At 35.4% G+C, this 16,111-nt stretch overlaps 1 protein-coding gene and 1 long non-coding RNA gene across 8 annotated transcripts in view; both read left to right on the forward strand.

The window, feature by feature from the left end:
• The window catches only part of NBEAL1 (neurobeachin like 1), a 164,982-nt gene that overhangs the window by 143,423 nt on the left and 5,448 nt on the right, over positions 1 to 16,111 (forward strand). For 6 of the 7 annotated variants that reach the window (XM_053215576.1, XM_027053013.2, XM_053215575.1 and 3 more), the window contains 6 exons: positions 3,934 to 4,023; positions 9,356 to 9,465; positions 10,542 to 10,714; positions 11,715 to 11,809; positions 14,933 to 15,049; positions 15,488 to 15,649. In XM_053215576.1, the coding sequence (XP_053071551.1) occupies positions 3,934 to 4,023; positions 9,356 to 9,465; positions 10,542 to 10,714; positions 11,715 to 11,809; positions 14,933 to 15,049; positions 15,488 to 15,649 (747 nt within the window). The remainder of the gene's footprint in view (positions 1 to 3,933; positions 4,024 to 9,355; positions 9,466 to 10,541; positions 10,715 to 11,714; positions 11,810 to 14,932; positions 15,050 to 15,487; positions 15,650 to 16,111) is intronic. The other variant, XM_053215578.1, reaches the window with a different exon arrangement.
• Positions 12,261 to 14,093, forward strand: LOC128314106 (uncharacterized). Its single transcript, XR_008295526.1, has 2 exons — positions 12,261 to 13,103; positions 13,344 to 14,093. It is a non-coding gene; the product is annotated as an uncharacterized LOC128314106 (long non-coding RNA).

The raw sequence follows: 16,111 nt of genomic DNA on the forward strand, positions 1-16,111 counted from the left end.
GAGATCATGACCTGAGCTGAAATCAGGAGTCCGATGCTTAACCAACTGAACCTCCTAGGCATCCAGGATTTTTAAAACAATCTTATTGGGAGTTTTGTTTGCCGCTGAGTGGTAGTGTGAAATGTTTCTCTTAGCTTTCTTTTATTTTACATTTTCTTGACAAGGAAGAATAAATAATTTGATTTAAATTCCTTTTTACGACAGCTGAGATGATAGGTAGAGGGTGTGTGAAATAACTCTTAATTACAGTGTCTGCATATTTATAAAATATGGCCCAGCAAGTCAAATTGTTAATTGCTAATATCAGAAGGAATAATGAAGTAAACAAGGTAGTTAATGCTATAATTGAAAGAGTGCTTTAAATTCAAATGTTTATACATGTTGAATTACTTAGCATGGTTCAGAATATGAATGCATTTATACCTGTGAATTTGGTTAGGACAGATAATATTGACTCTTGACAAGAAGAAAAAATGATAATGAAATGTTATTAAGAAGGGGTGCCTGGGTGGCTCAGTCAGTTAAGCATCCAATCCTTGATTTCAGCTCAAGTTATGATCTCACAGTTGTGAGAGCAAGCCTCATGTCTGGCTCTGTGTTGGGCAGGGATCCTGCTTGGGATTCTCTCTGTCCCTCTTCTTCTGCTCCTCCCCCACGCATGCATCTCTTCTCTTCTCTGTCTCCCTCTCTGTCTCTCCCTCTCTCTCTCTCTCTCAAAAAAATGTTATTAAGAATAGTTTGGGGGGAAAAAAAGAATAGCTTGGAGATGTGTGGAACAAGCAGTAACTCATGCAATACAGTAGAGTTTGGTAAACTTTTCTTAATTTAACCAGATAGTAAATATTTTTGGACTTTGTAATCCAAAGTCAAAATCAAGAATATTATGTAGGTACATAATTACCACTTAAAATATAACCATTTAAAAATTGGGGCGCCTGGGTGGCTCAGTCGGTTAAGCATCCGACTTCAGCTCAGTTCGTGATCTCACGGTGTGTGAGTTCAAGCCCCGTATCAGGCTCTGTGCTGAGAGCTCAGAGCCTGGAGCTTGTTTCAGATTCTGTGTCTCCCTCTCTCTGCCCCTTTCCCGCTCATGCCCTGTCTCTGTCTCTCAAAAATGAATAAACGTTAAAAAAAAAAAGTAAAAATTAAAAACCATTCTCAACTTACAACCTATAGAACATGTGGTAGGCAGGACTTCAACCATAGGCCTAGTTTGTCAAACCCTGCATCAGAGCATCATTATAATGTGTTTCTTAGGTTCAGTACCATGGGAAGTCTTTAAAGAATTTTTTGATAATTTGGTATAACAAATTTTAAGTGTGTTATAGTTAGCTTTAAACTGACTTTTACTCAAATGAACAATGTTGTAGTAAGCTCTGCGGTATTTTAACGTAAATGTTTTCACATGTCTGTGAAAGCACTTCATAATTAATCTTTGTCACTCCTTTCTTAAATTCATGTTTAATGAGATAGTTATTTAGTGTTTAATAATACAAACTCCCCAGAATCAGTTGTTTTCCCAAAGTATCTAAGTCAGTTGCCTGAAATTCAGCATAAATAGAAACAGTACTTAGAAATGATGACTAATTTGGGGCACCTGGCTGGCTCAGTTGGTGGGGCGTGGGACTCTTGATCTTGGGGTCATGAGTTCAGGTCCCACGTTGGGCAAAGAGCTTACTAAAAAAAAAAAAAAAAAAGATGATGACTAATTCCCAGATGTGTTCTGGGTCCCCAAGACCACCCTCAGGTTTGGTGATTTGCTAGAAAGACTCACAGGATTCAACCTATTATTATACTCACAGCTAAAATTTATTACAGTGAAAGGATACAAAACAACATCAACAAAGGGCAAAGGCACATGGGGTGGAGTGCAGGGGAAACCAGGTACAAGCATCCAAGAATTAATCCTATCCCAGTAGAGTCACATAAGATGTGCTTAATTCTACAGATAATGAAATGTGAAAACAAATTTGTCTACCAGGAAAGCTCATTAAAGACTCACCACCCAGGGCAGGTGTTGTGTTTTGTTCTGTTTTGTTTTAGACTTTATTTTTAAGTAATCTCTACACCCATTGTGGGACTAGAACTGACAACTGTGAGATAAAGAGTCACATGCTCTACCAACTTAACCAGCCAGGCACCCCAACACCCAGGGTTTTTATTGGAGGCTGGTAACATGAGCAACCTCTGCTTAGCACATGCTAAAATTCTAGACTCCAAGTACAAAAGCACATCTTCAGCACAAGCCATATTGTTTGCACAAATAATCTAGAAATAATGAGCCACTTTTATCATTGAAGACAAGTTTTATATCAGTGTAAGGAACTCTGCCCACCAAGTTCCCAGATACCAGCCAAGGGCCGACCTTACAAGAAGGCCTTTCTAAGGAGAGCTGTCTCAGGATGGCTGGGTGGCTCAGTTAAAGTGTCCAACTCTGGCTCAGGTCATGATCTTGAGGTTCGTGCGTTTGAGCCCTGCATCAGGCTCTGTGCTGACAGCTTGGAGCCTGGAACCTACTTCAGATTCTGTGTCTCCCTCTTTCTCTGCCTCTCCCCCACTAGCGCTCTGTCTCTCTCGCTCTCTCTCAAATATAAACAAACATTTAAAAAAATAAAAAAAATTAAAAAGAGCTGTCTCAATCCTTCTGTGTTAACTCTCCACTGCACATAGGGCAACCATAAAACCCTATTTATCCTATAATCTGACGGACATGTAATACTATATTTATTATGCAATGGTGATAAAATGATTTCACCATGTCTAATCATGTGCAACTTTGTTTTTATAGAATAATACATTCCAAGTTGCATTTGCAACTGCAGTGACATCTGTCCCTCTCTGTACCCACTGTGTCACAGGGTAGCTATCCTCGGGACCAGTATCTGGAGCAGGATAAAAAACACAGTAAATATCCTTGGGTACTAATAATTTGTTAATCCCTTTACATCATCATAGGGGAAGGTATTTCCCCACTCATTCATATGAAAAAAGGTCTCTATAGGTCATCTCTTCCTAGTTAAAATGGTGAAGAAAACAGGTAGCAGTGAAAGCAAGGGCCTAATAAATAGTTTTCTTCAGACACCATTTTCATTTATGCTTGTTCAAATGTAAGTTCTTTTCTTGATCTACAGAGTGAAGAGAAAAGGTAGGCACTAACTTTTTATAGTTTATCATTGATTATTCATATGAGGCTCTTAGAATAGCACCTGGTACATAGTATATACCGAATAATATTAAGTTATAATTTACCTAATAAATGTTAGGTATAATTTATGAACCACTGTCACAAAACTTAATTCAAATCATTGTTCCATTTCACATTATATAAGATAAATGCCAATTTTCTGAGAGCTCTTTATTTTCTCGTCCTATTGTTACAGCTTACAGAGATTGCCTCAGTTAATGGGATAGATCTGTGTTTTGAAAGTTAAACCCAAAAGGAAATTCTATAGAATATAACCAGTTGTCTCATTTGACTTATTTGAGCAATGTACTCTTATATGGTCTATATTTTCTACTTTATATTAATGCCAGTATGGCAAGGTAAAAGGAAAGATTCTAAATCACTGGCTGTTTAAATGGTTGATACTCCTTGAAATCTGCATCTGTTTCACAGTGAAGTAGTAGAATACAAGAAAATGATGGGTTTGAGAAGTTTCAAGTATGCCATCCAAACATGGTATATAATTCCTTTCCTACATTTTTTAGCCTTTTTAAAGAATTAAAGTACATTTAACACACACTGTTATATTAGTTTCAAGAGTACAGCATAGTGATTCTCCTTTCCTACATTTTAATTAAATGATATGTTTTGATAGAGTAAAATGCTGTATTACCGGTTCATTCTTGTTTAAAGAAATAGAAGTTTTCAATAACTTGTAACTAATAAAGATAACAGAACCAGCCACTAAGCCTCCGTCTTTTATTTTATAGGGAATTAGTGATGGTATTCCACTAATAAAGGCCATTGTCCCCAAAAATCAGTCTCGCTCTTTTATGTCTCAAGGCAGTCCTGAGTTACTGGTAAGTAGATTTATGGCTTTTTCTCACTGCTATGTTTGTATACATTACAACTCATCAAAAAAATTGAGAAAATATGGGGCATCTGGGTGGCTCAGTCAGTTAAGTGTCCCCATTTCAGCTCAGGTCGTGATCTCACTGCTCGTGAGTTGGAGCCCTTCAGATTCTGTGTCTCCCTTTCTCTCTGCCCCTCCCCCACTCACACTCTGTCTCTCTCTCTCCTTCAAAAATAAAAATAAATAAACGTTTTTAAAAAATGAGAAAATAAAAAAAATTTAAAGACTTTTTAGATAATAAAGACAATTTTTATGGAATTATTTTGACTGAGTATAAAAAATATATCTTCTAGATACACAGCTTTTATTTCAAGTAGTTAACTGTAATATACTTTTTTTTTTTCTGTCAATGTATCTTGATTTATTTTTTGCTTTTGGTCAATTTTTAGAGTCAAAAAATTTTTTTAAGTTTTCATTTAAATTCCAGTTAGTTAACATAGAGTATACTACTAGTTTCAGGTGTATAATATAGTATTGTGTACATCACCCAGTGCTCATCACAACAAGTATACTCCTTAATCCCCATCACCTATTTCACTCATTTCCCCACTCATCTCCCTTCTGCTAACCATCAGTTTGGTCTCCATAGTTTCTTGGTTTGCCTCTCTCCCTCTATCTGTTTCTCCCCCTTTGCTCTTTGGTTTTTTAAATGCCACATATGAGTGAAATCATATGGTATTTGTCTTTCTCTGACTTATTTCACCTAGCATAATACTCTCTAGCTCCATCCATGTCTGTGTAGATGGCAAGATTACATTCTTTTTTATGGCTGAATAATATTCCATCATTATCCATTCATCAGTTGATGGACATTTAGGCTATTTCCATAATTTGGTTATGGTATGTAGATAATGCTGCTATAAACATCAGGGTGCTTGTATCCCTTTGTGTTAGTACTTTTGTATTCTTTGGATAAATACCTAGTAGTGTGGTTGCTGGATGGCAGAGTAGTCCTATTTTTATCTTTTTGAGGAAACTTCATACTGTTTTCAGAGTGGCCATACCAGTTTACATTCCCACCAACAGTGCAGGAGGGTCCCCCTTTTCCACATCTTCACCAACACCTCTTGTTTCTTGTGTTGTTGATTTTAGCCATTCTGACAAGTGTGAGGTAATAATTCATTGTAGTTTTGATTTGCATTTCCCTGATGATAAGTAATGTTGAGCATTTCATGTGTCTGTTGGCCATCTGTGTATCTTCTTTGGAAAAATGTCTATTCATGTCTTCTGCCCATTTTTTAATTGGTTTATTTGGTGTTTTGAGTGTTCCATTTTATTAAGTTCTTCATATATTATGGATACTAACCTTTATGAGATATGTTCTTGGCAAATATCTTCTCCCATTCCATAGGTTGCCTTTTAGTTTTGTTGATTGTTTCCTTTGCTGTGCAGAAGCTTTTTATTTTGATGAAGTCCCAATAATTTATTTTTGCTTTTGTTCCCCTTGCCTCGGGAGACATATCTAGAAAGAAGTTGCTGTGGCCAATGTCAAAGAAGTTACTGTCTATGTTCTCCTGTGGGATTTTTATGTTTTCAGGTTTCACATTTAAGTCTTTAACCCATTTTGAATTTACTTTTGTGTATGCTATAAGAAGGTAGTCCCATTTTATTCTTTTGCATGTAGCTGTCCAGTTTTCCCAATACCATTTGCTGAAGAGACATTCTTCTTCCCATTGGATATTCTTTCCTGCATTATCAAAGATGAGTTGACCGTATAGTTGTGGGTTCATTTCTGGGTTTTCTGTTCTGTTCCATTGATCTGTGGGTCTATTTTGTACCAGTACCATGCTATTTTGATTACTACAGCTTTGTAATATAACTAGAAGTCTGGAATTGTGATGACTCCAGCTTTGCTTTTCTCTTTTGTGTTTCCATAAAAATTTGAGGATTGTTTGTTCTAGTTCTGTGAAAACATGATGTTGACATTTTGATAGGGATTGCATTAAAACTGTAGGTTGCTTTGAGTAGTATGACTTTTTAAAAATATTTTTTCTTCCAATCCATGAGCATGGAATATCTTTCCATTTATTTTTATCATAAATAGATGTTGTCCTTTGCCAAATGCTTTTCCTGCATCTATTGAAATGATCATATGGTTCTTTTCCTTTCTTTTATTAATGTGATGTATCATGTTGGTTGATTTGTGAATATTGAGCCACCTTTGCAACCCAAGAATATCCAGCTTGATTGTGGTGAATGTTTTTTTTTTTAATGTTCTGTTGGATCTGGTTTGCTAGTATTTTTTAAAGAACTTTTGCATCTATGTTCATCAGGGATATTGGCCTATATTTCTCTTTTATATGGTATCTTTATTTGGTTTTGCAATTAGGATAATGCTGGCCTCATAGAATGAAATTAAGTTGTTATCTTTTTCTGTTTTTTAGAATAGTTTGAAAAGAATAGGTATTAACTCTTTTTTAAATATTTAGTAGAATTTGCCTGTGAAGCCATCTGGTCATGGGTTTTTTGTTTGTTGGGAGTTATTTTTGTTACTGATTCAGTTTCTTTGCTGGTTATTGGTCTGTTCAAATTTTCTGTTTCTTCCTGTTTTGGTTTTGGTAATTTATATGTTTCTAGGAATTTATCTGTTTCTTCCAGATCATCCAGTTTGTTGGGGTATAGTTTTTCACAATATTCTCTTATAATTGTTTGTATTGCTGTGATGTTGGTTGTTATTTCTCCACTCTCATTTGTGATTTTATTTATTTGAGTCCTTTCTCTTTTCTTTTTGAATAGTATGACTACAGGTTTATCAATTAATTTTTCAAATAACCAGCTCCTGTTTTCATTGATCTGTTCTATTGTTTTTTTTAGTTTCTATATCTTTTATTTCTGCTCTTATCTATTATTTCACCTCTTCTGCTTGCTTTAGGATTCATTTACTGTTCTTTTTCTAGCTCCTTTAGGTATAAGGTTAGATTCTTATTATTTATATAAATGATCTTGCTTCTTGAGGTAGGCCTGTATTACTTTGTACTTCCCTTTTAGGACCACTTTTGCTGGATCCCAGAGGTTTTGGACTGTTGTATTTTCATTTTCAGTTGTTTCCATGTATTTTTTAAATTTCTTCTTTTATTTCCTGGTTGACTTATTCATTGCCTAGTAGCATGTTATTTAGCCTTCATGTATTTGTGGTCTTTCCAGATGTTTTTCTTGTGGTTTTCTTCTAGTTTCATAGCAATGTTCAAGTAGTTAGCTGTAATTCTGATGTGAAAATACTAGAACATTTTATTATTTTTATTTTTTTAATCTTTTTTTCCACATTTATTCATTTTTGAGAGAGAGAGAGAGAGCACGCGCGCACGATTGGGGGAGGGACAGAGAGAGAGGGAGATACAGAATCCCAAGCAGGCTCCAGGCTCTGAGCTGACAGCATAGAGCCCGACGCGGGGCTTGAACTCATGGACTGTGAGATCATGACCTGAGCCAAAATCAGACGTTCAACTGACTGAGCCATCCAGGTGTCCTAAAACCAGAAAATTTTATACCAGAAAAATAGGATGTAACATCTTATTAGATATTACAATATATCATAAGGCAGTATAAGTAATAAAAATGAGAAATAATACAGAATTGAGGAAGGTATAGATGCGGGAGATGTTAGTGAGTAGTTTACACGAAGTTTGTAATTTAATCCTGTTAGATGGGCACCATTATTATTTCCTTCCTATAGTTTAGAAACTAAAATTCATAGCTGATTTGCTCAGGGGCACCTGGGTGGCTCAGTCAGTTGAGCGTCAGACTTTGGTTGAGGTCATGATCTCATGGTTCGTGAATTCAAGCCCTGCATCAGGCTCACTGCTGTCAGCACAGAGCCCACTTAGGGTCTTCAGTCCCTCTCTATCTGGCCCTTCCCATTTGTGCTCGCTCTCTCAAATATAAATCTTTTTGTTTTAATGTTTATTTTTGAGAGAGAGAGAGAGAGGGAGAACATGAGCGGGGGGCTGGGGGGCAGAGAGAGAGGGAGACACAGAATTGGAAGCAGGCTCCAGGCTCTGAGCTGTCAGCACAGAGCTCAACACAGGGTTTGAACCCACAGACCATGAGATCATGACCTGAGCTGAAGTTGGACACTCAACCAACTAAGCCACCCAGACACCCCAAAAATAAATAAATCTTAAAAAAAGAAAGGTAATTTGCTCGAAGTCATAGAACTAGCAAGTAAAGGATCTTGGATCTGGGACAGGCACATGGACCAAACTTAGGTATGTCTTATTCTCATTTTGTCAGGTACAAATTATAAAAACAGAGTATAGCATAGTGAACAGTAGAGATTCCAGAATTAGACTTATCTTTCTAATTACGCATATTGTGTGTTTGTTTAGGAAAAACATCTAGAAAGATAAACAAAAGAAAATGAAAGTGCTTTTCAATGATGGAATCCTTATGATTTCACCTTTAATACCTGCATTTCTTTAAGTTATCTTTTTTTTAATCTGTTTTATAATCAAGGGGGGGAAAGTTTTTCATTTTTCATTTTTTGTTTTTTTAATGTTTATTCATCTTTGAGACAGAGAGAGACAGAGCATGAACAGGGGAGGGTCAGAGAGAGGGAGACACAGAATCTGAAACAGGCTCCAGGCTCCGAGCTGTCAGCACAGAGCCTGACGCGGGGCTCGAACTCACAGACCACGAGATCATGACCTAAGCCGAAGTCGGCCGCTCAACCGACTGAGCCACCCAGGCGCCCCAGTTTTTCATTTTTAAAACAACGTTCACTCTTACTGTCACTAAGATGAGAGACCTTCTTAACAATTTGTCATAAATTGTACTTCTGATTTATGTTCTAAATTATATATAATATGTCGTATTTTTATGGTAAGACTTGACCCTTAATTTCTTCTGACTGCCAACTAAAATGCTAATACAGTTTGAGAAATGACGAAAATTCTCTCACTAAAGAAAGATTCATTGGACAGTTTTTCTTGCAATAACATAAAAGATAAAAATAAGAAATGACTTTTTCCATTTTAAGACTTTATTAGTATTAAGACTACTCTTTTTAAGAATTAAGATGTAATTAATGAGGGATGCCTGGCTGGCTCATTTGGCAAAGCATGTGACTCTTGATCTTGGGGCTGTGATTTCAAGCCCCACGTGGAGTTCAGAGATTACTTAAAAATAAATCTTAAAAAGGACTAATGAATTTTGTGTTTTAAGTACACAATCCCACATTACTCCCTAAATGATAAATGCTAACATCATGTGAGCATTTGGTTATTCTGTGCTGCTTCCTTTAATCTTTTATTTCATATTTGTCTTCATATGTTCTCTTCCAGATAACAGTAAGCATGAATTATGTTGTTGGAACCCATGGATGGCTGCCTTATGACAGAAACATTTCTAATTACTTTACATTCATCAAAGATCAAACTGTGACAAATCCAAAGTAAGTAAATGAACATTTAAAGCAAAACAGGTGCAGCTGGTACCTTATTGCCAGGAAAAACAACTAGATTGATTGGTATCATTTTGATAGTAATACAGTAGGCCTCCAGATTTTCTTCCCTCTCTCCTTCTCTCTTTTGTTCTTTCCCTCTTCCTGACTTGATACTGGTTTAAGGATAAAACAACTTATATAATATCATAGGGAAACAAATCATTAGCAATAATTTTGAGGCTTAATTTTATTTTTATTGTACAGTGTTGTTTATAAATAAGCCTTATGTGTTTATATAAGAAGAATTTATTATTTACCTTAATTTGTTAAGTATCCAAAGGTTACATTTTAAGTTAAAGTGATGTTTCCCTTACTCAGAGTTATTTGAGCTGTTTATTAGGAGCAATGTCTTTTTTCCTTCTTATCCCACATAGGTCTTAGTACTCTTTGTGTTTGGCACAAAGCATACCTTCAGCATATTGATACTGAATAATAAAATTCTAGAGCTGAACTGTCAGAATTGGCCCTCATTCTCTGTATGCACGCTAAAGTGCAATCACTTCTTTGTATCTTTCTGCAAAATCTGGGTTGACTGAGTTCACAGTTAGTTCACTGGGAAACAGATAAAACCAACATGCTTGCTTTGGTTTGAGTGAAGAATTATCTTCATGAATATTGTTCGATACACATTTAACTGCTTATGAGGTAGATTTCTGGTTTGAGTTGATTTCCAGTTCCTCATCCTGTCATATCCTTCTTGTGCTTAATAGTTTGATACTACATTTTACAGAATCGACAGTCTTACTAAATTGGCTTTGAAAGACAAGATTTAAATCTTTTTCACACCTTCACCAGTCTCAACTTCTTTAGCTTAACCCTTGAAATTATTATTATGTATATTTTTATTTGATGAAAAATATGAATAAGATTAATTTTTTCTGAAAATCTTTATCATTCACTAATGGTCATTTCAGTTGAACAGTTGAGATTTATTTTTATTTCTTTTTTAAAGAGATTTAAAAAATAGTTGATATCGGTGTAAATGGTCTTTTATGGAAAAGTCTAATATTTAATTATGTTTACAGAACTCAGCGTAGTATGAATGGTCCTTTTGCTCCAGGGCTGGAAATAACTTCTAAGCTATTCATAGTATCACATGATGCAAAGTTGCTTTTCAGTGCTGGACACTGGGATAATAGCATTCAAGTGATGTCACTTACAAAAGGCAAAACTATCTCACACAATATTAGACACATGGGTAAGTGTTAACTTTTTTCTCCCAAAAAAGCAAAGTTTCCCTGTGTCTTCTAACTACAAAAGTAGTACATCCTCCTTATAAAAAACATTAGTATTTACCTTTGAAGCTGAGTGAACTTTTTTTTGATAGAGCAATGTTATGAACATGATATGCTTTCTTTAAGAGTATTTAATGTTTTGGGGTATACTAAATACCATATAAATTAAATACAGCTTCATAGTATCTGAAAGATGTTAGGCTAAGCCTTTTTTAAAAAAATTGGTTGATACAAGTAAGAATTTTAAGACAAAACTTAAAAAAAAAAAATCTGTCGTTGTTGAAGAAGACATCACCTGCCCTATTACTTAGTTAATAGTTAGGCATGAAAGAGGTAAATTATTGAATGTGGTTTAACCTGGTACTTCTTAGGCTGTTCATTTTAGTATAAGAATAAGACATGGTGTAGATTTCCTCCTGATAAACCTATTACAAAAGGGAAATGGGAGTCTGCTACTAATTCTGTACCAGTGGCTCCTGAGATGCCACTTAGCTCAGGTTTTTACCTTTTAGTAGAAATGTATTTTATATTGTGTGAATTTGCAGTGTAATATGTACTTTTTTGATTAGGGGCATATATTGCACAGGATTTCAGTTCTTAATGGGAGTAGAAGGTAAATGGGGATGAGAGAGTAAGAGAGCAGAGAGGCCTATCAAAACTACCTGGGGATCCATTTCAAGCCTCCTAACCCACTGGCAGGACTCTGATGGACATTTCCCTGCCCTGTGTGTACTCTTAACTCTCAAAGCTGGGTGACCTCAAAGAAAGATCCTCTACATGAGTTTAGAAATGCTTGTTTCCTGTGTTATTCTTCCCCAGTGCTTTTCCATTGCCGTTCCTACATTTCTCCTGCTAGAACAACCAATTTAGTAATAGTTTGACCATGAACTAAAATTGCCCTTTTAGTTCTGTTCCAGCAAAACCATGCCATTTCATTTTTTTGTGATTCCTTTTTTCTTACAGATATTGTTACTTGTTTAGCTACAGATTATTGTGGAATACATTTGATTTCTGGTTCGAGAGACACTACATGTATGATATGGCAAATAATACAACAGGTTAGTTCAACATTTAAATAATCTTCCTTTCTGGTGGGACTACTAGAAATTACAGATTTATAATTTTTATCAGCCATATTATACTCATTATGACGTTGCTTCAAGGAAGTAAAGTGTCTTTTTTATGGCTTTTAGATTTTGTACTTGACAGGCTTTCTTCTACTTCAAATTTATTAAAATAATTACCTAAAAATTTTCTTATAATATTTTTCTTAACTTTTTTTTTTTTACATTTTAATCTTCAATCCTTTGGTAATTAATTTTTCTTTTCATAATAGAGAATAAGAGTATTATGTATATAATATATAGATATATATGATAGGGGCACCTGGATGGTTCAGTTGGTTAAGTGTCCGACTTCAGCACAGGTCATGATCTCGCAGTTCGTGGGTTCAAGCCCCGCATCAGACTCTGTACTGACCGCTCAGAGCCTGGAGCCTGCTTTAAATTCTGTGTCTCCCTCTCTTCTCTCTCTGCCCCTCCCCTGCTTGTGCTCTGTCTCTCTCTGTCAAAAATAAACTAAAAAATATATATATATGATAGAATATATAGAGTATGTAATATATATTCAATAATAATATAGAATATTAAAATGTATTATTATGTTTACTTTCAGTGGAAAGTCATTTATGCCAGCATAAATGACTACCTACTGAATTGGATCTTCTTCTAGATTTGCCATTTTGTTTCTATAGCAACACCAAAATATTTTCATTTTAATATTTGGTAAAACAAATCTCCTCTCACTATGTTTCTTTATAAAAAATGTTCTCAGCTAGTCTTATATTAGTATTTATTCTTCCATATGAACTTAAAAAATATTTTAACGATATCTTCCTCACAAATCTCTTAGTCTTGATGAAATTATATTTAATTTATATATTAATTTGGTATGCATTGGCATTTTTATAATCATTCCTATCCAGAAATAGGACGTGTCTTTCCATATTTGTTTCTGTTCTTTTTTTAATGTTTTTCAACAAAATCTTTTAATTATTTTTTTCCATTAGGTTCTGTACTTGTTTATGTTTATTTCTTTAAAAAAAATTTTTTTTAAGTTTATTTTGACAGAGCAGGAGTGGGGTAGGGGCAGAGAGAGGGAGAGAGAATTTCAAGCAGGCTCTGTCTGCACTGTCAGCACAGAGCCCAACGTGAGGCTCAAGCTCACGAACCATGAGATCATGACCTGAGCCAAGGTCAAGAGTTAGACTCTTAACCGGTGTCTCCTACCCCAGCACCCCTATTTAAATTTATTTCTGATTATTGTATTATTACTATTTTGAAGGGACTTTAAGTCACTTTTACTTCTTTTTTTTTTTTTTTTTAATTTTTTTTTTTCAACGTTTATTTATTTTTGGGACAGAGAGAGACAGAGGATGAACGGGGGAGGGGCAGAGAGAGAGGGAGACACAGAATCGGAAACAGGCTCCAGGCTCTGAGCCATCAGCCCAGAGCCTGACGCGGGGCTCGAACTCCCGGACCGCGAGATCGTGACCTGGCTGAAGTCGGACGCTTAACTGACTGCGCCACTCAGGCGCCCCACTTTTACTTCTTTTTGATTTTGAGAGAGAGCACACACAAGCTGGAGGAGGGGCAGAGAGACAGGAGAGAGGGAATCCCGAAACGGCTCTTCACTATCAGCAGAGCCCAGTGCACAGGGCTCAGTCTCATGAACTGTGAGATCATAACTTGAGCTGAAATCAAGAGTCAGATGCTTAACCACCAACCTATCCACCCAGGCACCCCTAAATCACTTTTACTCTAAATGATTATGGCTAGTGTAAAAAAAAGCTATTGATTTCTATACAGTTATCTAATTGGTTTACCAAATCTTCTTATCCAGCTCTTGTAATTATTAGTATCTTTTAGGTTTTCTGATAACAAAGTAGATAAGATATATAATCATATGATCTGAAAGTAAAAGTGGATGTCTTTATCTTTTCCAATAAAATGATTTCATTTTATCTTATTACATTATTAGCTAGTGTAATAGAGTAAGAAAATTATAGTGAGTATCCCTGTCTTATGTCTGATTTTGATGAAAGTGTCTTCACCATTGTGCCATTTAGTATACCATTTGCTGTTGCATTTCACCATACATTGCTGTTGGGTTGTGGGTTTTTTTTTTTTGATATTTAAGTAGTTACTTTCCTTCTGATTTTTTTTTCTTTTGGTAGCTTTTTAGTGGCTTACAGAAAAGTTACAAAAATAGTACATTTTTGCATTTGTCTTATTATTCTCTCCTAATGTCTTTCGCTCCCAGCATCTTTTTTTTTTTTTTTTTTTAACAATTTAAAAGTTGTAGATATTGGGGCCTCTGGATGGCTCAGTCAGTTAAGCTTCCGACTTTGGCTCAGGTCATGATCTTGTGGTTTGTGGGTTTGAGCCTCACATCAGCCTCTCTGCTCTCAGCAGGGATCCTGTTTTGGATCCTTTGTCTCTCTCCCTTTGCCCTTGCCCTCTCTCTCTCTCTCAGTAAAGATACTGTGTTCGTTTACCCCTAAACACTTTAGTGTATATTTTCTAAGAACAAGTCATTCTTATATATAATCACAGTTCAGCTATCAAAATCAGAACACCTATACAATATATAATATATATAGTTATCTAATCCACAGTTCATGTTCTAATTTTGCTAGTAGTTCCCATAATGTCCTTTTTAGCTATTTTTCACAGTTTGTCTTCTTTTATTTGTAGTTTTCTCTTATTTTCTCTTAATGTATTATGTTGAAAATTCTCCTAGGCTTGAACCATTCTGGAATTCCTATAATAAAACCATATAGGAGCACCTTGGTGCCTCAGTCAGTTATGTGACTTCGTCTGAGGTCATGATCTCACAGTTTGTGAGTTCAAACCCCGTGTCAGGCTTTATGCCAACAGCTCAGAGCCTGGGCCTGCTTAAGTTTTAGAGCCTCAAAAGGGGCTGAGAATTTGGGAATTCTCCAGGAATAATTTAGGAATCCAAGGAAAATCACAAGAATGAATACTACTCTAAATAGATGCAGTAGTAAGAACTTGTTTTGCAATATTCGTTTGCGATTAGACAATTTAAATATAGTATAAGCCTTTTTGTAGAAAATAGCCGACTAGAAAATTACCTTTGTTTCTGTGTTTTAACACTAGGGAGGTGTTCCCGTGGGCTTAGCATCGAAACCCTTTCAGATTCTGTATGGACACACTGATGAGGTATTGAGTGTTGGCATCAGCACTGAACTTGACATGGCAGTGTCAGGATCAAGGGTAAGATTTCACCTTTAAGAAATGCTAGTTTTTTCTACAAATTGTGAAACAATATTTAAATTTAAATTCTTTTCATGCTTGCTTTAGAAGCACATATGCTAAAATTGGAAAAATAATTTTTTTTTCTAGAATTGGTAAAAGCATAGAAATTCTTTATTGTTTGTGTATGACTTGCAGAAGTAGGATTAATCCAGAAAGAAAAACTTAAACAGACTGGATTCTATTTTGGGATTTTATTGGTCTTATAAGTTAAGGAAAGAGGGCATTTTATGAAATAAAAGACTATTTCAAATTTCAAGATTGGAATTTTTCCTAAGGTACATGTGCCTTCGTAAAATAATCATTTTCTGAGTTCCTTTCCTGTATTTATTTATCTGGCCCTCTTTCTTTTTGTGTTGTTCTATTTCTTTTTTTCCTATTCTAATATTTTCTGTGTAGGATGGCACTGTGATTATACATACCATTCAGAAAGGTCAGTACATGAGGACTTTACGACCACCTTGCGAGAGTTCTCTACTCCTCACTGTTCCTAATTTGGCGATATCTTGGGAAGGACATATTGTCATCTATTCCAGCATTGAAGAAAAGACCAATCTCAAGGTATATAACAGTTTCATACAGTAGGGCTAGACTATCTATAAGCCCATCTTTTCCTTTCCATATTATACTGTATTTATGAGATATTATTTTGTTTTAGGGATTTATATGTACTTATATAATACATGATTTCAAAAAGAATTTCTGATTATGTGGGACTTCATAAACTTAAGTGGAAATTATAACCAAATTAAATTCTTTTTGCACAGCCTGGGTATGAAAAAACAAGCCATGAATTATGTTTATTTTTCTTTCCATGATAAAGGTATTTAAAAACTAAGAGAATCTTGGGGCACCTGGCTGGCTCAGTTGATAGAACATGAGACCCTTGATCTCAGGGATGTGAGTTTGAGCCCCACATTGGGTGTAGAGATTACTTAAAAAGTTAAAAAAAAAAAAACAAAAAAAAACTTACAGGGGCACCCAGGTGGCTCGGTCAGTTAAGTGTCTGACTTCAGCTCGGGT

Source organism: Acinonyx jubatus, chromosome C1 (genome assembly GCF_027475565.1).
Source record: "Acinonyx jubatus isolate Ajub_Pintada_27869175 chromosome C1, VMU_Ajub_asm_v1.0, whole genome shotgun sequence".
In the NCBI taxonomy this organism is placed as follows: Eukaryota; Metazoa; Chordata; class Mammalia; order Carnivora; family Felidae; genus Acinonyx; species Acinonyx jubatus.